The following is a 24353-nucleotide window of genomic DNA, read 5'->3' as shown; positions in this document are numbered from 1 at the left end:
TGCACTTTATGCATATTCTGGAAACAATTTCTATGAGTTATTTTGGTTAGAAAACTAAATGTGTGTATTTTCAGCATTTCTTCAAGCCCTGTGTCTACCAAGAGAGCTCTTCAGCGGTCTGAGTCATTCTTCTTCAAACCCGTTCTGAGGTACATTTTCTCTTAACCAGCAAAATCGAGAGGATTTTTTTTTTTTTCTCTGCCTAATGTAAGCGCCGTTTCATTCATACAAGCTTGCCCCAGCGTCCTTCTCACGCGCCAGTCGTCAGCGTGGACGCTACGCGGTTGCCGAGGCGACGGCATGTCAACATCGCACCCCGTCGGAGGAGGACTCGCGCTCACCGTGTCCGGCGTTCCTGCCTCGTAAGAATGTCGGAAATGTCGGCTATGAACAGAAAGGTGCTACAGACTCTCGCCGAGGGGATCTCTAAGCAAGTGGAGCACTGTGAGTACTCAGTTAAAACTTCTCTTGTCTAGTTATCCTATGCTACGCTGAGCCAGTTTGTTGTGCCAGCATCCCTAGCGGGAAAGTGTGTACCTGCATCTGTTCTGAGGAGCCGCCATAAAAAATGCAGCATGTCATGCAGCTAATATTATAGAGCGTGAAAAGTCAGCCGTTATTCCTCTGACCCTAGTCAGTAAATCGGAGGCCGAGTGCCTTATCCGGGAGTTTACCGTGCTCCTCGGGGAGCCTGCTACCCCGGGAAGAGCAGTCACGGGCCTGGACAGAGGGAAGTTCAGGAGCATCCTGCACAACATCTTTGGGATGACAGACGACATGATCATGGACGGAGGTATTCTGTCGTTGGATAAGTGTGTGGGATGACAAATATTTAATATTTGGGAGGTCAAAAAAGTAAGATTCAGGTGACACTTTGTTTTACAGGTTCGATATTTCCTAATAATTTCCTGAGTTTCTTGGAAAAAATCATGTAGTTTGTCTCTATTTTTCAAGTAATTACAACCACTTCTAAGACCATTGTTTTAGTTAGTTCAATTAGTTGTGTTGAGTTTTTAATTGACTTCCACATGAATTTACATGGAAGAATTCGCTCAAGTTATACTCGAGTGAATATGTATTGCTCATTCATTTATTATTGGAAACTTTATTCACTTATGCTGAATTGTGTGATTGTTTGGAGACACATTTCACGTTTTGCATTTCCAGCTTTTCTGCTATCCTCCAAATTAGTCTTAAGGTTGTGCTAGCTTAGCACTTACAAATAGCTAGAGGTGTACGAACAGATCACTCTCTGTTTTACCAGTAATCAGAACCAAATTATGTTGGTCTCTCTAGGAAATTTATTGGGAGATTATGTAAATGAATTGGAATTTATGGACCCGTAAAATAAAGCGCTGCCAAGATTCACAAATAAGCCACAGCAGTTTGGATGCAGAGTTTTGTAACTGTTTTGTAACCTGGACATGTTCTAAATATCACTGATTATCTGTCCTGCAGTCTTCAGGACATTTGACAAAGACAATGACAGCTTTGTGAGTATAAAAGAGTGGATTGAAGGACTGTCTGTTTTCCTTCGAGGAACCTTGGATGAAAAAATAAAATGTAAGCCTTATTTTCAGTGCTAAGCTTTACACTCCCAAACATAAAAATCAGAGTTACAAGTTATTATCCAGGTAATAATTTCTCCCTTTTTGCACGGCTCAGACTGCTTCCATGTGTACGACTTGAATGGTGACAATTACATCTCAAGGGAGGAGATGTTTCACATGCTGAAGAACAGCCTCATCAGACAGCCCACAGAGGAGGACCCTGACGAAGGAATCAAAGATCTGGTGGAGATCACACTCAAGAAAATGGTATGCTGAGGGTTACAGCTCAAACATAATGGTTTATTGCTGTAACCTACTGCTCTCTGTACAACTTCCTCGAACCTCAAAACGAGCTTGACATGTTAGTGTTTCAGAGGACAATGAGTAATTTAATTCTCAGTTCCCTCCTTAATTTCAGTTTAATTTATTACCATCTTTATAAAAGAGAAGCTGACCAGAAGCCTATGGCCAATGTTGTTTCCACTCGCAGGACCATGACCATGATGGTAGGCTGTCTTTTGCTGACTTTGAAAAGGCAGTGAGAGATGAGAATCTATTACTTGAAGCTTTTGGAACCTGCCTTCCTGACACCACGGTAAACACAAGTTAAAGGCTGAATGCTATGAGAAATGTAATAACTAAAAGTTTTAAGTTAGAAATTCTTAATCTTACACTCTGTTTTTCTTCCTTTTCAGAGTATTGAGACATTTGAGCAGCATGTATTTCAGGAACATCTGGAATCATGAAGAATCATATTCATGTGAATTTTCAACTGCGCCCTCTTTAATAGAAAGCTTTATATAGCTTTATGTTTGCATTGTGATGCAAAATGTGTAAATAAAAATAAGTTGCAACGAGAAATTGAGCTGCTGTGATCAAATCCGACGACGTGGTTTAATCTTTTTCTCCACTGGTTTGACATCGGGAACTGATCCCACCTGAGAAAGATGACAGTGATTTTACTGGCATGAATTATGACAACTACAGTGAAAATTTAATTTTTTTCTCAATTGCTAGAACCAAATCAGGTTATAGGTTACCTTTTTCATAGTGCTCCTGATTAGGCTGACAGTTGTGTTCAATGATTCATCCTCCATGTTTAGTTTAGGTGGTTCAGGTAGCTTTGGTCCAATCAAAGGCTCATTTTTACCAGAAACATCAGTCAGTGAAAGCTCTGCAGCCTCCTCCCTTTTGCGTTTCCTGTTCTCCAAGTGTGTGGTCCTCGGGACAAATCTGACTGCAGAGGCCTGACTTGGAGTCAGTCTGCGTTCTGTGCCTCTGTCTCTGTCTGAGGAAGTTTGACTTAAGCTTAAACTCTGCCCTGGCTGCTGTTTTGTTTCGATTATGGCATTATGTAATGTTCCCATTTTGTCTTCTGTTGGTACTGTCCCATGTGGATTTTTATCTCCATAGTAATGATGTTCCTGGGGAGGTAATGGCAGTAAAGGAAAGCTTGAATAATGGCTGATGTTTGAGGTCTCCCCACTATCATCAATTTTATCCATTTGATCAAGTCTGGAGATGATCTTCTCTGATGTGGTGGCTGTGTATGATGTTCTGGGCTCCTCATTTACTGCCTCCTTCTGTTCCTTTTCTCTTGCTTTGTAACAATAAAATTAAAGAAAAAACGTTATCAACAAATAGTTTAAGTTAGAATGTATTTGTCATTCCAGCTATAAAAAATACAACTGAAAAGCAATTTTTGTTTGTTCAAGACTAGGTTATAAGAACAGACAAAACACAAAAAACATCTTAAGTGTATCGGTGCAATAAAGGACATGAGTTTAAAAAAAAAAAAAAAAAAGCACTTACAGAAAGTAAAAAGACATAACAATATATACATATACATACATACTTCGGTATCTATCTATAATTGTTACATATTCATTTATTAGTGTTTTCCTTATTATTAAGACCATATTTGATGCAAAAGTTTACCTTTATTCTGAGCAGCCCTTATTACGTATCTCCTCCGGTCCTGCAGTTTTAGCCTGGTGTCTTCCACAGTCTCATATTCTGGGACATAGCACACGTGCAGCACACCACCATAGAAACTCTTTTCATCCATGTGTCGTTTGGCTGCTCTGAAACAGACATTTTTAAGCAAAACAGTTTTTAGGAGGTCTTTTCAACTTTTCCAAGTGAAGTATTATGAACAAGGCAAGTTAGATCCTGAACCTGGCACTTGTGAGTTTCTGGAACTTGACGAGGTAGACCTCCGTGAAGTCCTCAGCAGGGTACTCATCCAAGGGCCTGTACTCCTCCACAGCTCCATACAGGGCACACAGCTGGATCAGCTCTGTCATCACTCCAATTGCTGGGACTCCTTGGACCATCAGGTAACGGGACTCTAAATTGATGGTGTACACCTGATGATAACGCACAAAACAAATATGATGACACTTGTTTTTGAATGTCTTTGCAACACTTGGCTGAGGTACATTGAGAGCAAAAATATCAACAAACTATGGTATGCTAATGACAATTATTAGGCAGGATAATAAAAGAGAAGACTGTAAATATTGATTATTTGTATTTTGTGTTTAGTTAAAGTGACGTTTACCGTCTAGCTAGAGTGTCTCATAGCTTAAGATTCATCGTGTTTTCCTTGCTTATATTTAGCAGACAGGAGCATTTTCTTACCTTAACCGCTTTCGCTTTCCTTCCCTCCCTGTACTTTGGTCTAGAAATGCATACTTTTCGCTGTTCATGGTGTTTATAAACCTCTGGAGCGCCCCAACAGCCTGAAGTGCTACCGACAGGTGCCGCCATGTTTCTGGAAATAATTTTCCGGTTGGCACACTTCAAAATAAGAGCTCATTCTCTCTCCTATTTGTGCTATGCGCTTGCATTTATTGCGTGTCCGCTCGTAATTTCTTATTTTGAAAAGATATATATCAGCTGCTTTGGTCTGGCTAGGCACAGTCAGAGCACATCGATCGACGATGAACTTGTTGCACAGTAAACGTTAGCTGAGCAATCTGCTTGGCGATTACAAGGCTAGTCAGGCAATTTGGAAATTATGTTTCATAATCAGGGTATTCAACCAGTAACTGTTGTTTTTAACAACACAAAAAACTGCTTTCTTCACGTCCCCTCGAAGCTGATATCACACCTTTCCCTGAACGAGGTAAATTAGCTTATAGCTAGCTATCCAGCTGGCAGTGTCATCAATTTAATATCAGTGGAAGTTTAGTTTGACGAAACAACGTTCAAGTAAAAATGTTAACCTGTTGGCGAAGACTGTGTCTCTTGCGTTTATGAGTGTGTGTCGGTCGTTTCCGTTACTTTTAAATTTAATTAATGTTGCTGTCTGGTAGTTTCTGATACCTTCTAGTCAAAGTTATCTCCCATTGTCTGCATTACAGTATTAGTCTAGGTTCATTACGTCAACCTGCTCATTAGCATAAATAAATGGCAAAGAGAAAGATACCAGGAGTTGATAATGAAACATGACAGGCTCCATAACATGTCCTGCGATCTATATAATTGGATATACAGTAACCAATGTATCTTTGAGAAAAAAAACAACCGTCAACATATGGGGACAGACAAGAGATTAGTGTTATCAGTAAGAGATTTAATTCATATGCTTTCTGTTCGAGGTTAATAAACAATTCAGGCAATAGTAACGAATAGCAAATATCGTTAAACAGATGTGTGAAAGAGTCTCCAAAGACGCCAGTTGTATGGCAGTTATTATCTTCACTGTTGGTTTCCATTTTGACGTAAACATTTGTGTAGTAATTCTCCTGCAGTCTCACTTGGTGGTGACAAAGCATTGCATTGGAAATGGAGCAGGAGAATGGCGTGAATGCTGCCATTGCATTCTTATGAATTTCTGCACTGTCTTGTATTTTGTTTTGCTATGGTCATTAGAATCTTATAAACCTATAAAGCCCCCTATATCTCAGATGACAGTTGTGTGATATCATTTGAAGGAGCGCACATGAAATAGTTCCCGTGACATTTGCACAAGCTCTTCTTTTGTTTTGTTTTGCTGGTTTTATCATAATTATTGGGTCAACCCTCCTGTCCTCATGTTTGACATGTTTACCCAGTAATCAGCCAGACAAATCTTAGACCAACAATCAATGATAGAGCAAACACAGGCTCTATCATTGATTGTTGGTCTAAGCTGTTTAAAGTGACTTAAATGAGGAGAACCTGTTTGCTGGCAGAAAAAGAAAGGTGATCATGATAGAGACATTTAATAGTACTGCGGCAAAAACTGAGCTTTTTGCTTTATGTTTCAGAACCAAGCTTTGGAATTGTCCTGGGGCCATGGGTCTCCGCTGTTCCTCAGCTGGACTCGAAACAGAACCTCCTCTAGCTTTGACAGTCATAGAGTGGAGCTGTGTCGGCAACTTGGAGAAAAGCTGGGCCTGAAAGATGGAGACGAGGTAGGGCTCTACAGTAAGGAATTTTTTCTGCACTATATCTCCCACATGAATAGTCCACTATCTCTATATGAGACATTCTGACAGTCTTTTGACAGTTTAAACTAATTGTCAATTGCTATATAGGCTGACTAGGTGTTTGTTTTGACTGACTGGTTGTGTGGTTTCCCTCAGGGCTTCCTGAGACCGTGTCACCAGGTCTCATCAGTGCGTCAAGTGTTTGTGGAGCCTCTGTCATCTGATGACTGGGAGATCCTGGTGGGTGAACATAGGGACTTACAGTAATCTGGAACCTAATGTCTTCATACACGTATACATTATATTTAAATACACCCTATGATTACTACAAGAGGACCCATCAAGGACAGGACTGTGATCCAAAATCACTTTTAAGAAAAATTCATTTATCATTGGTTTCCTCTGATTGACATCTCCAGGAGCTTCACAGTGCCGCACTGGAGCAGCAGCTGTTAGATCAGATCAGGGTGGTTTTCCAAGATGCTGTCTTTCCTGTGTGGGTGGACAGCCACACAGCCATCTACATCCGAATAGGTCAGAGTTAATGCATAAATTATTACTTATCCAAAATTGGGAAATTTATGAGAAGTCTTTGATAACTTTATGACCAAAAATATAATGTTTCATTACGTAATAATCCTAAAATATTTTGACTCTGGGTTTTCAGCAAGTAAAGTAAACTCACTAAAGCATTTGTTCAACTCTTATTGAAAAATTTTATGTCTTGGTCATATCCATAGAGAGTTTTCATGAACACAGTTTGATCTGTTTCTTACTCTGTGCAGCATCACTTTCGCCATCTGTGCGCTATGGTCGCCTGGAGCAGTTCACAGAACTAGTTGTCTCTCCAAAGAGCCGTGCTGGAGTTAGCAACCTCGGCGGTTCTCCAGTGAGGAGCAGCGAGAGAAAGAATCTTCACAGACAGCAGAATTCGGATCCCTCCTCCTCTTCGGGAAAGTCATTAGAAAATACCACTCATGTCCCTCAAAGCCACCAGTGGGGTGGCATAGCTGACCTGAGGAGCCTCCTACGCTATATGATAAAAGGTGCTTATGACCCGGTTAAAGAGTTCCCACCAATACCTGACATCCCTGCCCTCCTCAGTGACTCTGTCTACAGAGTGTGCGGTGCACCTCCTGACTCTCATTGCACCATAAGCAATGTTGCAGCTGGTGTTATTCATTTATTTCCTTTGAGGCATGCACTAGAAACTGGACTAATTGGAGGTCAGTCTCCAGTGACATATGGCCTACTCTCCAAAGTTCCTTCCCCTAAGGAAATGAGGGACAGAGCCAAGCAGGCCATGGAGAAAAAGAAGAACACAGGAGTTAATAAAGTTGGTGCTTCTGTGGATGGAGGCGAAGAGATGAAAGAAGAGGATGTCATGGTGGTCAGGGTGGTGTGCCATTGTATTGAGAAGCTAGCAGGCAAACAAAGGAGTCCCAGCAAGGGAGAGATCCATAGTGGAAGAGTATGGGTAAATAACAGCTGGTCCATTTATGCACCAATTACCAATGGACATTTTTACTTGAGTTAAATGCTCTGCTGTCCTATAAACTCATTTCTTACCAAAATTGTATTTTTTTTCTTTTTCAGATCCCACAGCCTCTAGCTGTCAGGTTGAATATCATCCCACATTCAACAGTTAGAATTAAGCCAGTGAAATCGACTATCAAAGTGGCCTCGGCTATTCGTCTACAGCCTCTAAAACCACTGGTGAGTGCTGGAGTAGCCATCTGTAGCTACAGTGTGGTGTACATTATCCAGTATCAATACATTTCATTTGTTCAAAGCTGCATAAAATTTAATCTACCTCTTTCACTTATGTCCGTGTGATCTCTGACGTTTTCTCTTCAGCCTGAGGAGAACGATGAAGAGATCCAGACAGCTTTCCTTGGCTGGCTGCACAGTCAGAGTCATGAACCTTTAGCCTGTCTGACTGCACGGTCTGGCACCATCCTCCTGCATGGAACTGATGGTAATTCCTTTCTACACTTCTTCTACAAGCTTGTCAGAAACGTGTTTATAAATCATGTAAAGTCAAATCTGCAGAGGGCTATGTAATAAAGTTCGCAAAATGTTAAAATATCAAAGAGGCTAAAATCATAAATATTAAAATCATTAAAATGACAGTACTTTCAGCTGCAATAAAAAGTCACTATTATCCCTCTTTTTTTTCTTATTTATAGGAAAGTTAGAGTTTTCTTTAACTGTGCTGAAGCCAGAGCCAGCGAGTGATCCTCCAGACCAGCTGTTTCTACTATCACACACTCTTATCCAGAAGGAAGACATACAGGTATTACCATGCACATACTGTGATCTGCCCATCAATATTCCTATGCACTTTCCACAAAAACGCATGCAGTTTTTCTTTACATAATTCCATGCAGATGATGGATAAAACAACCTTTTTTTAAGTCTCTGTGGTGGTGTTCACAGTTGTCCCTTTGTGTGACCTTCAGGTAGACAGAGAGTCGGTAACCGTGCCAGCTGTGAAAACTGTAGCTGAAACACCCAACTCAGAGCTTCCCTCCTTCAGTATTCTTGGGTAAGTCTGTAGCTATTTCTGAACCTTTGCATGATTTTAAACAAGGATCTTTTTCAGCTTTCATTTCTATCTCCAGTGGGATTGATGAGTTTAGTAGGACTGGATTTGAGTTCATCTCCCACAGCCTTCTGGGTAGTCCCCTCTCACGAGAGTTCGGTATCCCTGGACAGGGGCTCCAAGGAGGAGCTCTACTCATCACTGGTGCTAAGGTATTGCTTAACATAACAGTAATGAAAAAATCTAAATACTGCTGCTTACAACACAGATATAGTTAGTAAATTCAAGTCTACAGTGATTTTGAAGAACTAAAGTTGATAGTTTAGATTCGTCAGCTTAAGCCCATCACACAGCAAAGTAACTAAGTAACTGACTACTTTATCACTGAAACTAATATTGTTGTCCTTAAGTATGTGACATGTGCTGTGTTGTTTTTTGTTTCTCCTCACAGGGGAGTGGAAAGAGCAGTCTGTCCCGAGCCCTCTGCAGGAAAGCTAAAGAAGATTTGGATGCGCATGTACAGGTGGTGGACTGCAGAAAGCTACAAGGTCAACAAATACTCCATACACACACCTAAAGATTGCCTGTTTGGTCAGAAAACTTGCCTTTATTTATCAGAAACCATCATGAATTAACAAATTCATTTTTTAGGCAAAAGGGCAGAAACTGTGAGACAGATGCTGCAGGATATTTTTGAACAGGCGGAGTGGAGGCAGCCTTCAGTTGTTCTTCTCGATGACCTGGACCATGTGACAGGGGCACCAACCTCACCTGAACATGAGCAGGGCCCTGAGGCGCTGCTGCAACAGCACATTGCACAGAGTAAATCATACATTTTTTATTTGTATGTGTGTGGGGGATTCTTTGTCATCATGTATGATCACAGACAGTATTAATAATTATTTTTGGCCTTGATGTTAATTCTTCTCGTCCCTGGTCTGGCTGCAGGTCTGAAGGATGTGGTGGATGAGGTGGTGGTTCATTCCAGCCTTGTGTGTCTGATCATCACCAGCCAGAGTGAGCACTCTCTCCACCCCTCGCTGACCGAAGTGCAGGGGTCCCACTTCATCCAGGGATTTGTAAACATCCAGCCACCAGACCAGGTTATCACACAAATACACACGCACAGACATAGACACACTGGTAAAAGTAAAAAGTACAAGACCAACCGCTTGTGTGCTTTTGTTTGCAGGCACAGAGAACAGAGATCCTGCGCCAGCTGATCCTCCAAAAGTCTATTCTGTCTGAGGAGACCTTACAGATTCTCGACCTAGGGGCTGTTGCCAAGGAGACAGAGGGTTACACGCCTCAAGACTTGGCACTGCTGTTTGAGCGAGCAGTCCATGCTAACATTGCACAAAGAGGACACAGTGACCAGGGTAACAAAAACTTTGTTTACACTACGCTAAAATGATAGAATTCATACTAAAGTTTCATGTTGTTTATTCCAGTCGTTCTTTGAGTTCTTCATGATTCATGTCACTAATTAAGTGAATGCTAGTTTATTGTGCTACTTTCACATTATTTGTCTGCGCTCTGTATTTCTCAGGTGTGTGTCTTTCATGGACGGACTTTGCACAGGCTCTTAAGGGGTTCACGCCTCCCTCGCTTTGGGGGGTAGACCTCCACACCGCGAGTGGAAATGGGCTGGACAGGGTGGGAGGGCTGAGAGAAGTGCAACAGCAGCTAATGGACACCATACTGCTCCCTGCTAAGGTCAGTATTAGTGCAGCTGGTCACAAGACAACCTGGTGTGTCTTCAGCCCGATGGAAGCTCTACTGGGCCACACAGGAGGAATAGACGTAATGGTATTAAATAGTAGAAGTGACTGTGATGACAATGTATTTATCATTTATCAACATAAATGCTATTGATTGTTGTAAAGCAATTAAAAGTCTCAACGCAAGAAAAGTTACTGCAGGGAAGCGATAACAGCAGATGGGATGAAGATGATCACATTCATTTTTAATTGGTTGAAACTGATTTATTTAACTGATATTAACCTGATATTTAAGCTTTATCTATGGATTCCGTACATCATGTAAGAACTTACAACCTAGTTCCAATACAGTTTCCTTTTTTGTAATAACTCAAGTTTCCACCTCTCATATGAGACACAATAGTAATCCCGGTTGATTAGAAATAAACATAAGGTTGTGATTTCTAGGATTTTAGGATCCATTTTCATCATTTATTGTTTGATGCTCCCAGCCTTCATAGCCTTCATCTCTCTGTTGTTTTGTTGGAAACCCGACCTTCGGGGCAGAGTATGCCAAGACTATTATGTACAGTCTTGTAAGACTTAAGACTTTTAGTCTGATTTAAAAAAGAAAAATTCACTTCATAGATACATCAAGTTAGTGATGAAATTTTCAGTGTGTAGTGTAGTGCTCTTCACAGCACCCTAATGGCCAAATTATGTTTAACAATGATGGAAATTATATTGGCTTAATTATTTGATAATGAAACAATTGCCTTTATTTTTCATGTTTTATTATTTTACAATTAAAACAGCAGATGTAATGTTTTTAATGCAGATCAACAGATGGATTATCAAAGTAAAAAGTACAACAAAACTGACTGCACAAGAGTTGACTGTGGATCTTTGGTGTCTTGCAGTATCCCATCCTGTTCTCCAATCTTCCTATCCGCCATCGCTCAGGAATATTGTTGTATGGAGCCCCTGGTACAGGGAAGACCCTGCTGGCCAGGGCTGTGGCCAAAGACAGTGGTATGAATTTCATCAGCATCAAGGTAGGCTGGACTTTGACTCAGACAGTAAAACAGAAGACTCTTTCTTTAAGAGAGCAACGTGTATCTCCAGTGAAACAGGATATTTACATCTCCCCAGGGACCCGAACTTCTGAGTAAGTACATCGGAGCCAGTGAGCAGGGAGTCCGTGATGTCTTCCAGAGGTTAGTGAACATTTACACTCCTCCCAACACCAAACTCTGTCTATTACAACTTTCGTTGCCAGTTATAATGAGTAACATCAAATATTTATAGTAATCATAAACCACGCTAACCATTCATACAGTTGGAATAATTTACTTTCCTTCCTTCTACCTACTCTCTCTGTCTGGTCCAGGGCACAAGCAGCCAAGCCATGCATCCTGTTCTTCGATGAGTTTGACTCTTTGGCCCCCAGGAGGGGCCACGACAGTACAGGTGTAACTGACCGTGTGGTCAACCAGCTCCTCACCCAGCTGGATGGGGTGGAGGGACTGCAGGGTAGGTCCATACAGCAGTATACTACATACATTATTATATGTTCTGCATAATGACTATCCATTTTACCAGTTAAAAGGTTACATTGGCGTATTTAAGTGATGCATTTAGTGCTGCTGTGATGATTTTAAAGAAATATACCACTATTTTGGGAAATACATTTAAGTGAATAACTGAAGTGTCAAAGTGACTTTTTGTAGTGTTACAGGGGGTTGAGTGCCACACTGTTTCTTGTCTGGAAGCAATGACTTTCAAGAGTTTCCATTGGTTGCCTTGTGATGACTAAAAGACTTCCAGGAGGTGACTGTGCCTGGCCAAAAAATAGTCTTCACATTACCTTCCATACAACCCCAGTTTGTCATTCTACACTTTGATTGTTTTACAGATTAAACAAAGAAGATATAAAGTGTTAATTAGTGAGCTTTAGAGAAGCTGTTAGATGGATTTTCTTACCTTGGGACAGAGCCAGGCTATCTGTTTCCCCCCCGCTTTCAGTGTTTATGCTAAGCTAAGCTAAACGTCTTCTGCCTCTAACTTCATACTTAACAGACAGATATGAGAGTTGTATCAATCTTTTCATTTAACACTCGGTGAGAAAGCGAATAAGCGTATACCTGCAAATGTCAAACTACTCCTTTAATTCAAATAAATGAAAATCCTTCATGTTTCTTTTTGTAGGTGTATATGTTCTTGCAGCCACCAGCCGTCCAGATCTGATTGACCAAGCACTGCTGAGACCTGGACGACTGGACAAATCCCTCTACTGCCCCCCTCCTGACCTGGTGCGTTGAATTACAATCAGTCATTTACACTATTTATAACACTACACCTTCAAACTCAGTTCATGTGCAGATTATCCAACTATTATTAATCCAACTACTGACAAACTGTCTCCTCTTGCATCATATCCCCAGGAGTCTCGTGTGGAGATCCTCAAGGCTCTGAGTGTCGGTGTCCCCCTGGCAGCTGATGTCGATCTGGAACAGCTGGCGGCAGCAACAGAGCAGTTTACCGGGGCAGACCTGAAGGCCCTGCTCTACAATGCACAGCTGGAGGCCGTCCACAACAGCTTGGGCACCAGCACACCACATGTAAGTCTATTGTATTTTCATAATCCCACCATTGACAAGTTTATTGTGTTGGGTCGCCTTGGGCCAAAATGAAACAGGAAGGCAGGAAACTGTTGGCGATTCCATTTTCAAATTATTTATGGTTAATGTTTAAGCAGCTAAGCAGATTTTTTTTTTTTTTTTTTTTTTTGGGACCCTCAAAGCTAATTAAAGAAGGAGGTTTGTATGCATCTCACCATGTGACAGTTGCTCTACTCATGAGCCCATTATCAGTTTACAGCATAATTAAAATTATTCCCAACTATGGTGACAAGGATATGATTGAATAACTTACTTAGCGAAGTTACTTTGCTTGTTCATGTTTTTTGGGTGCTTCAAAGCCTTATGAACTTGTGTATCCAAACTTAGGCCCTCTGTTTCTGTTTGACAATCAGGATCTGACCTCTGGCTCAGACAGTGACATGAGCCTTTCCTCCATGATCTTCCCAAACAACAGCAGTGGCTCAGATGATTCAGTGGGGGAGGGAGATCCAGGCATGAGTTTGGACCAGTCCATGGTTCTCCTGGAGCCCGATGAGCTCCAAGCAGAAGATGAACAAAATCGCAGCAACGTCTGGAGACTCTACTTTGGAAATTCCTACGAGTCAGAGTTGGGGAATTCACCGATTTCAGGACTGGTGAGCAGTGCTGTCAAGTTAGCTCAAAGTTTTTTTTTCTAATATTTCATTTATATTCAGGTATAACAGTAGTTCATTAAATAATCAAAAACAGATGAAACATGAATAAAACATTATCATAGTCTAAAACCCTACCCCAACCTTTAAATGCAGTGCACCAGTTTCTGCACAGCATGCTGTATTTTTTCACTTTACAAATAATGTAAATTATGCATTTTATGACACTACAAGAAAAAATTGAGATCATAAATTTCTGTTTAATTGTTTTTTTCCAGAGAAAACTGAGATTGTACTTCCTTGAGCAACTTTTTAAGATTTAAAGTTACTTTGTTTTTGGGATTAATTAATTAATTATCATAAAAACTAGAAATACTGGGAAACAGCTAGTGTAAAGAAAAAATGCCTTCCAACACTCTAAATCTCAGTAACATTTTGTACAAGAAATAGTTAACAGCATTTAACTCCTCCTCAAATCACTAATTGTCATTTTTACATATCTGTTCATGTGTAGATTAAACAAACGAGATAAAGGGTGGTAGTAGTGTATTTTTAAACTTTGGACAGAGTCGGGCTATGCGTTCCCCCTCGCTCTCAGTCTTTATTCTAAGCTAAGCTAACCACGTCTCGAGTCTAGGTCAGTACTTAGGCATGATTCTTCTCATCCCACAAATATGCATCTTACCAAAATGTTGAACTACTCCTTTAAAACGCTTCACAGCTCTCCAGGCAAGTACATTTAATATGGTGGCCCTGCTACAGAAAGAAGTCCATAAGCAATGTCTTCAATTTGCAGCAAATTCCTGTGGGCAAATCTTGAGTTAATTAAGCATGATTATAAAACTTTCTGACTTGATCAAAATTTAAACACAGCATTTGAAAATATTACAATACTGTTGCAAACCTAAGGCAAACACAAAATGTTATTAAATTGACTGTGAACTATTAGAAACTTAGCTGAAGTAAAGAGCATTTACAAAATTCTGTTCTGACCTCAGTTCTGCAGTGGCATTGATGTATATCAAGGTAGATACTTACAGTATGTACATACTTTAATATAGGCCTCTGTACTTATGATGTCCTAAATGCAGTGGTGCCATTCAGTGGTTGAGAAACAGATGTTTCTCACATAATTTGTGTGTCTGTCCATCTTTTACGTCTCTTGACAGAACTCCCAATGTGTTTCTGGACCCAACTCCATGACCCCGGACTGTACAGGGGTGTCACTTCGTGACCCCGGCGGCTCTATCCCTCCTGCCTACATGTCTTCCCTCCAGAGCAGATATGAAGAGCTGAGCCCGGAGCAGTTGGAGCGACTACAACAAGACATTAACAACATCAAGAACAACTACAGGAGAGCCAGTGTAAGTGACAACAATGTTTTACTATTTATGTTGTATTACTCTCTAATTGACTCTGCTCAATACTGCATTCTTTAGTACTCAGTTACATTCTATATTAGTTTTCATTATTTGACTATATTATTTTAGTACTAGATCATAGTATTCTACACTACTCTACTCATGGCTCGTGAACAACCAAGTGTTGTTTAACTGCTTATTTATGCTGCTGTGTGCATGTGTGTGTGTTTCTGTGAAGGAGGAGTGTGCCCGGGTCCATTCGGCCTCCAGCCAACCGGGCCTGTTGCTGTGTCGGGCTCATATGAACTCTGCCCTGGCTGCAACCAGACCGTCTCTAAGCAGGTCCGACTGGAGCAGATACACAAAACTGTGAGTATGAGGACACCAGAAAGGACCATAATCTCTGAAACAGTCACAGCAATAAAGTCACACTAATAACAACAGATGAAACCATTGTAACAAAAACAGTTTGCTCTGCAGGAATTGAAGAAGTCATTTTACAGTTGTCTAATTTTTTTTGGGGGGGGGGGGGATTTATCTTTAATAAATTCAGTTGGCTATAAAATTTATAAAGCATATAATGAGCCATTTGAAGTCTTACCCACAAGAGGATATGATAAATATTCGATAAATTGATGTTTCAAAACTGTTGCCTAGTAGCAGCAAAAGGAATATTAGTCAATAATATAATTCTTCTCACAATATTCAGCATGTTTTAATCAAGTTGAACTACTTTGTTGTGTATTTTGTGAATTCACTAGAAGTACAGCGGAGTTGGAGCAGAAAAATTGCACAGTCAACTATATATACTGTAACTGCTGACTCATCTCGTGTCAAATGAATGAATAAATAAAATATTAATGTTGGAAAAAACAAGACAAATACTGTAGACCCTTGCTTGTGTTAGATCAGTCGGTCAGATCTAGTTGTTGGTATTTTATGTTAATTTTTATTGAAACAGTGTTTTAATTTTCTTCCTTTCTGTTTTTTTTAAAGGTATGAAGGCTTTGGCGGTTCAGGAGATGGAAATTCTCTTCATTCTGTCACATTTAAACCTGGACAACGTGTGACTTTAGCTTGATCCAAAACATTAGTCTGACTCACCTAGTACATTATTTTGATGTTTAAGAATAGAGGTGGTGATGCATTGATAATTAATTGAATAATGAGTGGAGTTGAACAGTTTCCAAGCTCTAAACACAATGTAAATTAATAAATTGTTTTCTACTTGATTATGAATGAGACATCTAACTACTTAAAATGTATATACTGTAATTATTTTATGAACTGATTGTTAACTGCTTTCATTATTTTTTCCTTACATCCACTGGATTGAGACACAGTAATTTGTTCTCAACTTTTGTTTACTCAAAGTGTTCTCAATATCCGTCTTTAAAACTTGAACTATTTTTTTGTGAGTGAAAAAGATGAATCAGGTGTGGTTTTGAAATTATGTTAAACAACGATTTGATTTGCTAAAATAGCATAAAGTTGTATCATGTGAATTGTCAGATAATTAAAGACCCTGAACACCGACACAGATGTTTTCCCTTATGCGACTTAGCCCTCTGCTCAGGTTAAGTTTCGGTGGAGCTTAGTCGGGAATTACACGAAGTCACCAAACTTCAGTAACTAATGAGAATGATTTAGGTGTAAGTTAACCCTCCCTAACAGGTGCAACATTACTGCAGTCTCAGGGTAAAGTATAGTCTGGTCCCATCTGTGTGGGTTTACCATGAGTGTGCATGTGCAGGGACTGCAATAGATTTACTGAGGTCTAGCCCTTTTAGTTTAATACAGTGTTACACATAATATCAATAATATTTCTTATGCTGCTGCTTTGCATGTTAATTTACTGAAAAGCTCCCTGTACTAATAGGCGATAATCCATGATAAAGTTTTACAAAAACTGTTAATCCAAAGAGAAAGAGCCTTCATCTATTCTATTGGCTTCACATATAAATATAAATTGAGGAGGATTTACTGAGTAATGAGATGAACAAATTAGAAACTGGGGTCTTAGTGATAGTAAAGAAAGAAGCTCATTATAACATTCCTGTATTAAAACCAGCAGGGTTGATAGTGATTGTTGTAAGTCTCAAAACTGGACAAATATTTTGCCTTCACACATTTTGATTCAAGGTTTAATTGAAAAAGCAGCACACCAATCACTGGATGTAACATAATCACAATTACTGGCAGAGCTACACAGGTATGGCACATTAGGCCGAATGTCAGTTAGCAGCATTTGTCAGCTGTGTGAGTTCCCAATATCAGCATATTAATTTGTCAGTAAGCAAAATTACACAACCTGCTGCACATCAAAGAGGTTAAATCACCAAATCCCATCTCTATCAACAATCTGTCTGACGAGCTTAAGTTATTTCTCATTTTCACTAACCTAAAAACCATCTTTAGGTTTTCAAACAACATGTTAATCTCTTACAGTGTCGCATGTAAATCTCAGTGAAGGCATACATATGAATTTAATGAATGTGTTTGTGCACACAGAAAATTGGACTCCCTTGTTAAACTATTGGTGTCCTGCGATATAGTTTTGCTTTATTTCATATAAATACTACACCCTAATTAACTTAGAACTCCAAAGATAATTTACAAGGAATATTCTGCACTAGACCCAATAAATTGATTGAGTTTTTTTTTTAATGTACAATTTACCTTTTGGTTTATATATTTTTATTTTTTTTTACATTTACAATTGATCTCCCAATTAAATTCCCTTTCTATATCCATTCGGGTACAGATGACAATCATACATAAGAACATGTGACATAGCAGTCACAGTTACTAGACTACATCTGCAGTGAATAAACACTAGAACCTAATCTGTCAGATCTTGAAATACTGTGTGTTTGAAAATTATTCTGATAATTAGCTAAGCATGTGCTGTATGTAATTCATGATTCAATTTATTTGCAGAACTAAACAAGCAAATGCAAATAAACACTTTGGTAACAGCTGGATTTAAATTAGGAGTAGGAGCCAAGCCAACCCACATTTTAGAAAAGGAGAGAAAAAGCAGCTACAAAGATTTCATGTGATTTTCACTCTGAAGGAATTAACCCGAGCAATTTACCAGCAATGTGAAGGACAAGAAAAAAACAACTTTAAACAGATTTTAAAGCTCTTCTGCTGCCTCAGTTATACTATTTAGCTGTTACTCTTCTTTCCCTACTGGTTTTTAACTTTTAGAGCAGAAACCTTCTGCAGGCTCTGTATCTCAATAACTGTCAATGCTCTAGGACCGAAGAGTCTTAGAGTATCTAAAACAACTCAGAGTCTTACCTGAGAATGCAACAGTAGTCTTCAGCCTGTTCCTTGGCTGTGGCCGTGCAGTGTCTTGACAATATTTTCCTATTGAAGCGCTATGCCAGCTGTAATCCTACACACACTGGCACTGGCAGCTTCTGCAGTGGTATAAATAGACGATCAGGGCTGGATCTGGCTTGTCTTAGTCTTGTGTCAATCCCACACAATGCAAGCTTGAAAAAAATGGCCCAGTGGAAGACTTTTCTCTCTCCTCCTTTATCGATCTCTCTTTCCCACTTTCTCTCACACACCTGTGCAGGGAAAAAAAATGGAAAGGAGGTACTGTTACTTAAGGAAATACTTTTAAAATACACGGGGAAAAAGAGAAACAAAAATGACATGACGAAAAGCATCCCTGTCTCATGGGACTATCTGGTGTCCATGTTCAGACAGGAGAAAGAATCACTGATGGACCTGGACACAATACTATTGATTTTGTGATATCTGATTGATCACTGTGTGGCAAAATCTGTTTGCATGAGACAGTGGGGTCAGCTTGGGAGCAGCACCAAGGTGGAGAGTATTATTTAACTTGGTCTTGAACCCATCAGATCACCTGGTTGGAGGACACTCCCCTCCACCCATTAGACTTTTGTTTCCTTTGGTGTAGCCTTGGGTGGGGCTAGGAGTAAGGAAATCCAACCAGTCACATTAAAACAGCTTCTTCTTCATCACCTCCCCCTCCTCAGTGGTGCTCAAGCTCTTCAAAGCCTTCCCAAAAGATTCATGGGCTCCGGTTTACAACAAAGTACCCGTCCATTTTAGACCATCAAGAGGTGTCAACCTTCACCACAATTAGATGCTGAGCAACACAGAGGAGAACAAATGACTCGCATATGACACGTTCACTTGCTGAGAGTGCTTTACACCAAAATAGAACAAAAGGTTTTCATGTGTATGAGGTTGATTTATTGATATAAAGAGAACATCAAAAAAGAAATTGTTGTGGTGGGGTTTAAATAAAATGTATATGTTGAAATGAGTGCAGAGATGACGGATGACACTGGGACTGCTTTTGCTCTATTAGGTTTTGTTTGTTCTTGTTGGATGTTTCCTGGCAGACAAGACTATGATAAAAAGGTGCAAAAAAAGTAAAGTATTTAAGAGATACAGCCACCATTGTTTTTCATTCTAATTAAAAGACAGGTTTTGGATGAAGAATTTCCAAAGTTCGAACAGTTTTTTGATATGTACTTTTTTGACATCTTATTCATACTTTGACGAGGAAGGAGTTATTTGATGTCATTAACATTATTGAATTTGCTAAGAGACTTTGAACTTTGAACAGCGACCACATAAAAGTGCTTAGACAAAAAAATGGAAATTTATTTATCTATATTAAATTTGAACCTAAAAATGTCTTCTTGTTAGAGCATATGTCTATATGGCAATTGTTGATACAAATAAATTTTACTTCCTTTAAACTACAACAGTTTTCCAGTCATAGAGAGAGACTGCATCTGGACAGACTGCTCCTCTTGCAGACTATTACAAATGCATTAGTACTGGTACACGTCTGTAATGCTTGTAAACGCTGAATGACTGCAGCGATCTGTGAACAGCTTTTCGATCAATCACCACACAACCACCACCAGTGAAGATAATACTTTCAGATTCATCACTGAGATAGCTGAGACAACTGTTGGGATGGACATTGAAATCAATTTCAGAGTTGTATCCGTTTATATAAATCACAGTTTCCCACTCTGCCGGGATGACCTTCATCTGGATTAATGCAATCATTTCACTTTGCTAATCCTGGCCCAGGGCCTCTGGTGCTCCAGCTGGAGGAGCAGGCGCTGTCGTGGCTCATTCACAATGGAAATGTACCTACCAACTGAAGGTTTACCATTATGGTGCAGTTGACGCTTTTTGCAGATGTAACAGAATTTGTTTTTAGCCACAGTATCAGCTCAGCTCTAGGGATGGCTATGTCAGTCTGTTGGTCAGTTGGTCAAATGCTTTGCTCCAGGCCAAAAGTTTTGAATACTATTGGATGGATTGTAATGAAATTTGGTACTGGCATCCATGGTGCCCAGAGAATCGACCCTAAAGACTGTGGTGATCCACTAATTTTTCCTTTAGCAATACGACAAGGTTGACATTTGTGGGTAAGCGAATTCACAACTCAACAATTATTGGACAGATTGTCATGAAATGTTGACATTCATGTCCCCTTTAAGATGAATTATAATAACTGGTGATCTCTTAACTTTTGCTGTAGTCCCATCATTAAGTCAAAATTTAAATTTGTTTAATATTATGGTTTAGGAAATGTAGCATGCTAACAAGCTAAACCAAGATGGAAAACATGAAAAACATGATACCTGCTAAACATCAGCATGTTAGCATTGTCATTGTGAGCGTGTTAGCATACAGATGTTAGCATTTTGCCCAAAGCACTGCTGTGACTAAGTACATCCTCATAAAACTGCTAGCATGACTGTAGACTGTTAGTTTTATGAGAATTAAGAATTTACTCCATAATTACCATTAAAATATACAGCATAAAATACCCTTACCTTCTACACCAAATTCCTTCCAAGTACATCAAATTTACTTGAGATACTAAATTTACATGTGCATGGTGGAAACAAAGAAAATGAAGCCAATCACCTACTCAATATTTTAACAGCTATTTTAAGTATTCTCTATTTCATTTACATTAACAAAGACTCAAATATTTACATATCTGTGGGCTATTGAGACTTTAACTAGAGTTAATAATCAATAAGACTAAGAAGCTGGAGATGTCCATCACACTGAGTCAGAAATTGCTGCGCCAAGCACCAGACAGTCTGCTCCATACTGACTAAAGATTGCTGCCCTCAGGGCAGGTGAATAATAATTTACAAGGGATATGGATCTGTCTCTCCGGTCATCGATAACACCAATGTAGCAGAGCTCCTCTCTCTGGCCTCTGACACATCCACATTGGACAAATGTCTCCAGTAATGTGGGACTCGCAGATAACAAGTTGAGAAAACAAGTCAATACAAATGATGTGCAGAAGAACTTCGAATAGCTCTTGCACGTTTTTTTTTGTCTCTCTGCCCCTTAAGCTGCTGTTTTGGCACCATTAGATTGGTAATTTACTTGAGTAAGACGACATTTTGTCAATAACACCCTCAGGGAACGGCTGAACTATGGCATCACATACGATAATAAAAGACGAGAAACGGCAAGTATAGTTTCTTTGTTTGCACTGGTTTCACCCGTAATCCTTTCCTGCTTTGAAGTCACTTTGATGATGCAATATCAAAATCTTTCAAAAGGTCGTGAGCTTCCTAACCTAAAGTCTGACGCTACTACAGATATAGAAGCAAGACAGCAGCGACGACCTGCACAAGATCAACTCCAGCTTTGAGAAAGGTTAATGATTAGTTCACTCATATCACAAAAAAACATATTTTCTTAATTAGGAATTTGGTTTTATTTGCTAAGAAGTTGAGATATCCACAGCTGACACATCTACTCTCACCCCAATATGGAAGTGAATGTAATTTAATATGATGCTCACACTCACATTAATGAAAAATCAGATTCGAAAAACCCAACAACACTGTGTCTTTCTAGAGAAAATGCCCTGGGTAGTTTACTGACCTCACTGTCGGTAGTTTTAATTGGAACTATTGCCTTGATAGAAAGTGTTTTTTGTAAGTGTGTTTGGCTGAACTGACTCTACAAACACTATCAAATGGACACTAACGAGGGCAGAAGGCAGACAAGTCAGGATGCTGTGCCAACTTGTCTGAAAGCCTGCTGTGGAAGAATTTGTGCCCACATAATCAGTTCTAGCCTTAATCTGATTTGATTAGTGTGTCCTGCTGGACAAGGAGAGGAGCTGCACCCTGCTGGCTTCAGCCCTCAGGCTGCTGTCACACAGTCAGCAGAATTCTCCGTGAAGTTGTAATTAGACTAGCCAAGTCCTATACTCGGCTGTCTTTCACGGGCAAGTGTGCATGGAAACACACACACACACACACACACACACACACACACACACACACACACACACACACACACACACACACACACACACACACACACACACACGTGTACCTCAGGGAATCTGGAGGAGCAGGACTATGTTAAACACTATTTCCATCCTTCCAGAAGAGGTGGAAGTATTGGAGGGATACAGACACCTTGGAGTCCACCTCAAAAACAGACTGGAGTGGAAATGCAACACGGAGGCTGTGTAAAGGAAGGGACAGAACAAACTTTCCTTTTTGAGTAAACGTAGGTCCTTAGGTCAGCAAGATGTCAGAGATCTTTTACCAGTCTGTTTTGGCCAGTGCAATATTCTTTGCTACTATCTGTTGGGGGATTGGCTATGTTCTGAGGACTTCTCTTGAACCCCTTGGAGCGGGTTGTGGAGAGAAGGATGCTTTGCAAACTGAACATCATGGAGAACATCTCACATCCACTTCACCACCTGCTGGTCAAACGGCGGAGACTTGTTCAGCTCCGCTGTGCCAATGAACACTACAGGAAGTCATTCCTGCCAGCTGCCTTCACTCTGCATGATTCTCCTCTGTGTTGGGAGAGAGGACTCCTCTGACAGAATAGTTTCTCCTCGCAAAGAACATACTGCTCAACTGGACTTTTTATTTATGATATTATGTATCGCATCTGTTATAGATCAGATAATTCTGATCTTTAAAGGTTTGCTCTATGCCCCGACTTGCACTAGTGCACAGTGTATTATAGTATAGTATTATTTACATCTTTCTATCTATCTATGGTAAGTACATCGAAATAGCTTCTTTGCTGTGCACTGAAGCTTTGCGAGAATGTTTTCTCAAACAGAAAATTCACATACTGTTAACACACGCACACACACACACACACTAATATAGTATGTAACTAATATAGTAATTACTGACATGGATGTAAATAGTCATAAAATTGCTGCAAAGATGTATTAGTGGGTGTCAGAGGTTAAATCTGAGTTTAAATGTGTTTCAGACAAATCCAGATCAATAGCTAGATAAACGCAAGGTTTACAGGGAGTGGACAAAAAACAGAAACACCTTACAGTGCAAAGTTTCTGCAATAATATTGGTTTAGTTGATATTGTCAAAGGTGTTTATCTGCTGACCATCATTTTTGAGTGTGAATTTGCTTTTCTCAGGCAAGTATCCAGTTACTGTAAGTGTCTTTTAGTCACTCACTCTGTCTTTGGCATTAGCTTTTCCTCTTGTCACGTATATATGCAGTTTGCAACTGATGCAACAGCAGGTATGTGGCTTCCTTTACTAATGTACATTATATGTACTTTACCAGTACATTTGGCATTGAAGTTAATTTGATTAATCAATTTCCAATCCAACCACACGATTTTTTTCCTGTCAATTTGTGGTGGTTGTTAACGTCATATGTTCCTGTTTTCTTGATATGAAGTGTATGTGATGTGGTACATACGGTTTATTTGAAAAATTTAAAAAATCATTATACAATAGTTTATTGTATTGCTATTTTGTCCCTGCTCACTCAGTACAGTGAGTAACTCACTCAACTGGCTCTTCTTGCTCCACAAAACACCACAGCTTCCCCCCTCCCAAGAATGGAGCCATTTAAATATGACTGTTCAAGTAACTGCACAGTGTGTGTGAGCAAGAGACGGGGTGACTGAATAAAAGAGTGGATGCAAGGCAAGAGGGAGCATTTTCTGTTGTTTGCCCAAGAGAGTGCGAGACAGATGCTGTAGGAGCTGACTTACATTTCTAATGAGCACAGGGGCATCGGTATCCATTAGTGAGTGAACAATCTTCCCCTGAAGATGGAGCTCAGTTGAGGTTCCTGGGCTGGGTGGTAGATAGAGCCGTCAAGCAGGAAATGGTGTCACACACCGAGGAGTAGGGGACTGCTACGACCTGTGTGTAGGGAAATAAATATCCTGTGACACAGCCAGGCATGTAATGGGAAAACTCAGGCACCAAAACCAAGGACAGACACACACTAAACATAGGCAAACTGGGTAAAATATGCAGCTTGAAAACAAAGGCAGATCCTTGCTCATTCTGAGTCATAAATCACGACAGAGTTTGACAGATTTTCTTTTTTCTCCACATAAATATTTCAGGACGATGACATCTTTTTTTAGTGATTGATCTGAGAGTAATTTGAGTCTGGCATTCAAATTCTCCTACATTTACTGCAGTATAGAGCT

The 24353-nt window shown here is 39.9% G+C and overlaps 3 protein-coding genes across 3 annotated transcripts; 2 read left to right on the top strand and 1 right to left on the bottom strand.

Moving 5' to 3' along the window:
- The first annotated feature begins 340 nt into the window (after window positions 1-340).
- On the top strand, window positions 341-2344 carry efcab1 (EF-hand calcium binding domain 1). Its single transcript, XM_040121830.1, has 6 exons — window positions 341-444; window positions 635-793; window positions 1459-1563; window positions 1666-1817; window positions 2041-2145; window positions 2246-2344. Exons 1-6 carry the CDS (start codon window positions 369-371, stop codon window positions 2294-2296), a joined length of 648 nt encoding a protein of 215 aa, XP_039977764.1. The 5' UTR covers window positions 341-368; the 3' UTR covers window positions 2297-2344.
- On the bottom strand, window positions 2312-4382 carry rbm48 (RNA binding motif protein 48). The gene is made up of 5 exons (XM_040121829.1): window positions 4194-4382; window positions 3729-3919; window positions 3489-3634; window positions 2591-3150; window positions 2312-2488 (listed from the first exon to the last, which is right to left on the bottom strand). The coding sequence occupies exons 1-5, from the start codon at window positions 4320-4322 to the stop codon at window positions 2426-2428; spliced, it is 1089 nt and encodes a 362-aa protein (XP_039977763.1). The 5' UTR covers window positions 4323-4382; the 3' UTR covers window positions 2312-2425.
- A 92-nt stretch (window positions 4383-4474) lies between these two features.
- Window positions 4475-16080, top strand: pex1 (peroxisomal biogenesis factor 1). The gene is made up of 24 exons (XM_040121828.1): window positions 4475-4680; window positions 5807-5953; window positions 6125-6208; window positions 6388-6502; window positions 6754-7445; window positions 7565-7684; window positions 7826-7946; window positions 8158-8264; window positions 8431-8516; window positions 8593-8725; window positions 8965-9061; window positions 9165-9335; window positions 9462-9616; window positions 9706-9892; window positions 10063-10229; window positions 11134-11268; window positions 11366-11430; window positions 11604-11746; window positions 12422-12525; window positions 12658-12834; window positions 13248-13490; window positions 14657-14851; window positions 15087-15217; window positions 15845-16080. The coding sequence occupies exons 1-24, from the start codon at window positions 4573-4575 to the stop codon at window positions 15927-15929; spliced, it is 3768 nt and encodes a 1255-aa protein (XP_039977762.1). The 5' UTR covers window positions 4475-4572; the 3' UTR covers window positions 15930-16080.
- Window positions 16081-24353: the final 8273 nt, after the last annotated feature.

The sequence above is a fragment of the Xiphias gladius genome, chromosome 24 (assembly GCF_016859285.1).
Source record: "Xiphias gladius isolate SHS-SW01 ecotype Sanya breed wild chromosome 24, ASM1685928v1, whole genome shotgun sequence".
Lineage (NCBI taxonomy): Eukaryota > Metazoa > Chordata > Actinopteri > Istiophoriformes > Xiphiidae > Xiphias > Xiphias gladius.
This window is presented reverse-complemented; position numbering and strand designations above follow the sequence as displayed.

What these genes read in the sequence shown, in the direction of transcription:
- efcab1 (XM_040121830.1), top strand. Translation starts at nt 369, where the DNA reads ATGTCGGAAATGTCGGCTATGAACAGAAAGGTGCTACAGACTCTCGCC. An exon ending in CTCTAAGCAAGTGGAGCACT is followed by an intron (nt 445 to 634) that starts GTGAGTACTCAG and finishes CTCTGACCCTAG; the next exon opens with TCAGTAAATCGGAGGCCGAG. An exon ending in CCTGCCTTCCTGACACCACG is followed by an intron (nt 2,146 to 2,245) that starts GTAAACACAAGT and finishes CTTCCTTTTCAG; the next exon opens with AGTATTGAGACATTTGAGCA.
- rbm48 (XM_040121829.1), bottom strand. Translation starts at nt 4,322, where the DNA reads ATGGCGGCACCTGTCGGTAGCACTTCAGGCTGTTGGGGCGCTCCAGAG. An exon ending in GGAAAGCGAAAGCGGTTAAG is followed by an intron (nt 3,920 to 4,193) that starts GTAAGAAAATGC and finishes CGTTATCATCAG; the next exon opens with GTGTACACCATCAATTTAGA. An exon ending in TCAGGAGCACTATGAAAAAG is followed by an intron (nt 2,489 to 2,590) that starts GTAACCTATAAC and finishes CATCTTTCTCAG; the next exon opens with GTGGGATCAGTTCCCGATGT.
- pex1 (XM_040121828.1), top strand. Translation starts at nt 4,573, where the DNA reads ATGTTTCATAATCAGGGTATTCAACCAGTAACTGTTGTTTTTAACAAC. An exon ending in CCCTCCTTCAGTATTCTTGG is followed by an intron (nt 8,517 to 8,592) that starts GTAAGTCTGTAG and finishes TTCTATCTCCAG; the next exon opens with TGGGATTGATGAGTTTAGTA. An exon ending in GGACTGCAGAAAGCTACAAG is followed by an intron (nt 9,062 to 9,164) that starts GTCAACAAATAC and finishes TTCATTTTTTAG; the next exon opens with GCAAAAGGGCAGAAACTGTG.